Source organism: Ursus maritimus, unplaced genomic scaffold, assembly GCF_017311325.1.
Source record: "Ursus maritimus isolate PB19 unplaced genomic scaffold, ASM1731132v1 scaffold_5, whole genome shotgun sequence".
NCBI classification, from domain to species: Eukaryota; Metazoa; Chordata; class Mammalia; order Carnivora; family Ursidae; genus Ursus; species Ursus maritimus.
In genome coordinates, this window is record NW_024426663.1 from 87,860,523 (window position 1) to 87,866,186 (window position 5,664).

Genomic DNA, 5,664 nt, shown 5'->3' on the forward strand with positions numbered 1-5,664 from the left:
GCCTCCTCTGAGAGTCAGAGCAGCAGCAGCCGAATTTCAGCCTCTGTCACAGAACAGAGGGATTGTGGCCCGTTCTCTACTAATGTTCTGGCCACTTTAACTCTGTTACTGTTGGTGCTGCTCAACCCTGCAGCGTCCCGGGATGTGCGCCCCACACCCGGCGTCCCAGCCCTCACTTCCAGGGCCGACGCATCTCTGTCCTTTGTGTTTCTACCGCCTCCAGCCGCCAGCCGCCCTGCACGTGCTCCGGAAGCTCCCGGTCTCAGTCTGGATCCGGTGAGTGCATCGGGATTCCGGTGTTCCGCGAGATGCCTGGTGGCGCGCGCACCCGGCTCATGGTCTCAGTCTGCTGTTTTGCGGGTGCCGACCACGAGCACGCCCGCTCCCCCGTGCAAGTGGCTGCCGCTTCCCGGCACCCAAACGCGGTGGCTCCCTCCCCCTTCCGTTTATCTTCCGATATCTGTGTGGGGTTTCATAGCTCCCCACTTCGTACCTCAATACTCAGCGCTGGAGATGTTCATTTGTAGAGATCTAGATGCGTCTTCCTGTGTCTCAGGCTGGTTCCGTGGTTGTTTAGGCTGGTCTGGTACCTATCCAGCTCGACTCGGGGGACCGGCTGAAAACGGTGTCTCCTACTCTTCCGCCATCTTAACTCCTCCCGTCCACTAAGGTAGTTCTAAAAGGCTTTTATCTATTACCTGGGGAGAGCAGCCCAGGGAAAATTTCTCTCTGGTCATGCAAATGGGAATAGTCATGGTTCTTTCCAGCTTTGTGATTTATATTTTCTTTTTGCCTTTACAGTCAGGAAGACTTCTTCAATTTTCCTTTTGTCCTAACTGTCATACATTTTTTGTTGTTGTTATTATTATACTGATTTTCTCTGCTAGGTCATGTTAGTATCTGGGATATGTATGGCAGCAGGCTAAAAATGAATAAATTAAACATAAATAAATATGAAACGTGACAAAAATGCAAATACAGAGTTCTAGTGTCATGGCTCTGTTTTACTAAAGGAGGCAGTCAGTATGGACACTAGTGCTGGTCTCCGGTCCCTCAGGTACTAGAGCGACCATGGCCAAGTTACCTCTGCAGTAATCAAATTCTTATACGACAATGGGAAAATATAAAAGTGTTTACGTCATGGGGTTATTTTAAACACAATAGCATACATAAATACACTTAATCTAGCACCTGCATCTTGGAAGGGTTCACGAATGTTGGCTGCTACAATGAACTTGCTATTTAAACTTTCAGTGCCCTTAACTTTGATTGTATTTATATCTTGTATTCTCAACTAGAGTATTCTTTTTTTAAGATATTATGCTATTTTGGTTTGTACCCATAAATCTAATATAGACTCTTATGCATCCATAGTAAATATGCTTATTTCTAGCCAATGGAGGGGAAACTTCCCATTAAGAAGAAAACTCAAACTTTAGGGGGGAAAAAGTATCATCTAAAGTCACAGGAAAAAGAAACTAATCCCCTTCATTTTTGAATTTTTCTAAAAAATTACATAAAATCTATGGAATTTAAATATATGGAGACAACCTCACCCTGGTCAGAAAGGCTAAAATTAACCAATCAAAAAACAACAGATGTTGGACAGGATGCAGAGAATGGGGAACCCTCTGACACTGTTGGTGGGAACGCAAGTTGGTACAGCCACTCTGGAAAACAGTGTGGAGGTTCCTCACAACTTTGGAAATAGAGCTACCCTATGACCCAGCAATTCCACTAATAGGTATTTACCCCAAAGATACAAATGTAGTGATCTGAAGGGGCACATGCACCCCAATATTTATAACAGCAATGTCCACAATAACCAAACTATGGAAAGAGTCCATATGTCCATTGACAGATGAATGGATAAAGAAGATGGAAGATGTGGTCTCCATACAATGGAATATTACTCAGGCATCAAAAAATGAAACATTATCATTTGCAACAACATGGATGGAACCAGAGAATATTATGCTAAGTGAAGTAAGTCAATCAGAGAAAGACAATTATCATATGATCTTACTCATATGCGGAATTTAAGAATCAAAACAGAAGATCATAGGGGAAAAAAGGAAAAAATAAAACAAGACATCAGAGAGGGAGACAAATTGTAAGAAAATTTTAATCACAGGAAACGAACTGAGGGTTGGTGGAGGGGAGGAAGGTGGGGGATGGGGGTAACTGGATGATGGATATTAAGGAGGGCATGAGATGTAATGAGTACTGGGTATTATATAAGACTGATGAGTTACTGACCTCTTTCTCAGAAACCAATAATACATTATATGTTAATTAATTGAATTTAAATAAAAATATAAGCAAAAAAATATAAATATAAATATATGGAGACAAACATAAATTTATTGTAAGTAATATCAGATGATGATTCCGTTTCACATTATGTATCCTTAGGAGTAATGAAAATGAAAGAAGGAAGATTGGAAAGAGATGAATGGGAAAAAAATAAGAAGATGAAAAGGGGCAAGAATTATGAAACAAGAAATGAAATAACTTCACAAATACTTATTGAACACCAATTCTGTTTAAAGGACTCCTAAAAACATATGGCCTCTGAGAACAAAGGCTATTGGGAGAGGTGGGGATTTAGGCACCATGACCACACAGAAGGTGAAATGTTGGGACGGGGACTTGGGAGGCTCTTGAATCTGTCCAAACACCTGTGCTGTTTGGGTGTCGACTCCTTCAGCACACAACATGCTTGGCCTGGCTTCCATCACCAATGGAGACTGTCACATCTCAGAGCCTCATCTCCTGCAGAACCTCCATGTCCTTGACAGGAGTTTCCTCAGAACTCTCTTCACATCCTTATTCCTCAGGGTGTAGATGAAGGGGTTGAGGGTGGGGGTGATTATGGAATAGAAGAGGGAGATAAACTTGCCCTGCTCTTGGGAGTAGCTGGAAGGGGGCTGCAGGTACATGTAGATGGCAGGCAGGTAGAAGAGGGAGACCACCAGCAGGTGGGAGGAACAGGTCCCAAGGGCTTTGCGCCTTCCCCTGGAGGACTGGATCCTGAGCACTGCATGGGTGATGAAGCCGTAGGAGAGAAGGATGAGAGCTAGGGGCACCAGCGCAAATAAGGCCACCAGCACAGCCAGTGTGGCATCATTCATGGTGGTGTCCGCACACGACAGCTGGATCATGGCTGGCACCTCACAGAAGAAGTTGTTCAGCACCTGCCGCCCACAGAAAGGCAACTGCACTGTTAGCACCACCTGAACAAGGGAGTTTCCAAAGCCACTGAGCCAGGCCACAGCCACGAGCTGCTGGCAGAGAGGGTGGTGCATGATAATGCCATACCGGAGGGGTTTACAGATGGCAACATAGCGGTCCAGGGCCATGGCGGCCAAGACAATGCACTCAGTGCAACCCAGCCAGTGGAAAATGGCATACTGCACTGTGCAGCCACCATAGCTGATGGTCTTCCTGGAGCTTCCCATGTTGACCAGCATCTGTGGGACTGTGGTGGTGGTGTAGCAGAGGTCCAGGAAGGAGAGGTGGCCAAGAAAGATGTACATGGGGCTGTGGAGCTGGGGATCCAGCTGGGACACCAGGATGATAGTGATGTTCCCCAACATAGCCAGAATGTAGGACACCAGGAGGACCACAAAGAGGGGGAGTTCCAGCCATGGCCTGTCAGAAACACCTAGAAGGATGAAGTCCTTAGGGGGATCCCCCAAGAAGCTCTGGTTGTCACCTCTCATGCTGATGCATTCTCTGGAGCCTGTGATGAGTCAAAGTGAATTCAACCTGAGAACAGGAATTAGTTGCCTTCCTCATGGCTGTGCCTGAGCTTTCCCACAGAGTTGCATCCTGTCTTACCTCCGTGGAGATCCTGAGATGTGGGGGAGTCAGACCAGGAGGCAGAGCAGCTGCCCATGTGTTTTGCTCTGCCTCCTCCTCTGTGACCTTGACTATGCCATTTAATCTTTCTGAACTTCGATTTCTCCACCTGCAACGTGGGGAGAAAATACTTGCAAAGTTCTGGGAGTGATAGGCATGATGTTTGCGAAAGCATATCAAAATTAAATAAGAATTTTCTTTCGGTTTGGCCAAAGTTTGCTATATCCCCCATCACTATTACAATGTTGGACTTCTCTCTACAAACTCACTGACAGGGAATTGACCACTGTCTTTGGTTCTCTTGCTTTGCCCTTTGGAATCGGTGGTAAGAAGGAGGTGAGAAATGGCATCAAGCAAGATAGGAGAACACTCGACTCCCCTGCTAAGGCTTACATCTGGCTCTGTCACCATGAAGAGGTGCTCTCCGGCTTTCTGCACATGCTAATCTCTCTCCCAGGGCCATTCACACACAGGCAGCACTGACGTACGCTTCGCAGTAAAAAAAAAAAAAAAAAAAAAAAAAAAAAGTACAATCCAAGATCCTCTGAGACCCCAGAGTGAAGGAGCTAAGTCACTTTAGCTTCACCAAGTCATGGCACCTAGTAAGATCCCAGAGCATAGGGATTTGAGCATCGGGAGAAAGATCCAGAATGTGTAAGAACCACAGCCTCTGGAGTTGTCTCTGAAAGATCATATTGCCTCTAAAGCTAACATTTATTGGGCAGTTTGAATGACATCTAGGTTTCCTGCACAACTTGGTTGCCAAGCAGCTGTTTCCTCTTACAATCAGAAAACACAGCTGTTTTTATGTTTGGATTCTGCAGCTTTTAGAAAGCAACTGGGTTGCCACCTGCTGATTCATGGGTTCTTTCCTCTGAGGTCCATCAGCCCCCACTTCCTACACTCTTCCCAGGAGTGCAAACCCTCAAGTTCATGATGGTGATGATATAGAGCATGAAAGGACAGAGAAGAAATTAAATCCCGTGAGTAGGTAATTTATGAAGGATTCATTCTTAGTTCCTTATTTGGTGCTTTATGCATAAGCTACAAAATTCATGGAGATCTGTTCAGTGCTGCTGCAGTAAACAAGGGTGCTGTCCTCCCTCCAAGTCCTGCATTCTTAGGGACCCTGGTGTTGCTTGAAAACAGCTCCAACTCTGGGGTTTCAGTGGATACCTAAGGACAAACTACCTTTCTCCCTCTGTTTCAAAACTTCACACTTTTCCCATTATTCTTGTGGAACACCCAGTTATTATTACACTTTTCCCCACTATTCTATGGAAACTACATCTTGGGTGACTTGTAGAGAATGCAATTATTTTATCTCTAATGGGATCTCAGGACACATTTTTGATTCAGTGAGCTGGGCAGAGCAAAATTGGGCTTCTCCACCTCTCAAGATGAAAAGTAATCACACCATTTCCCTTTCTTAGGTTTCTGATTCCAAAGTTTCTTCTCAGAGTCTACACTGGACAAGAAAGGGAAATGTTGCAGGGATAGTGAGGAAAGATACACAAGGATGAAACTAAGAAAGAGGGTAGGTGTGGGTCACATTTAATAAGGAATTCAAATTATGAAATAGTCACTATGAGCCAGATGCTGTGATTACTTAATGCTTTCATGGCTCAGTAAGGGGGATGTTTTTACCTCCATTTTGCTGTTGCGCAGAGTGGCTTGGGGAAGATGACTGGTTTACTGTAGATTAGTTACATAGCAGCACATGGTAAAGCCAACACCGAAAGCTAAGCTCTTGCTCTTAACCATTATTCTCTTTAGTGCTTTGCTTTTGAAAAAGCAGGA

At 44.8% G+C, this 5,664-nt stretch overlaps 1 protein-coding gene across 1 annotated transcript; it reads right to left on the minus strand.

The window, feature by feature from the left end:
* Nucleotides 1-2,415: 2,415 nt before the first annotated feature.
* Nucleotides 2,416-4,784, minus strand: LOC103682438 (olfactory receptor 2B11-like). The gene has a single exon (XM_008712046.2). It carries the CDS (start codon nt 3,723-3,725, stop codon nt 2,769-2,771), a length of 957 nt encoding a protein of 318 aa, XP_008710268.1. The 5' UTR covers nt 3,726-4,784; the 3' UTR covers nt 2,416-2,768.
* Nucleotides 4,785-5,664: the final 880 nt, after the last annotated feature.

Coding starts and splice junctions, on each gene's coding strand:
- LOC103682438 (XM_008712046.2), bottom strand. CDS start 3,725: ATGAGAGGTGACAACCAGAGCTTCTTGGGGGATCCCCCTAAGGACTTC.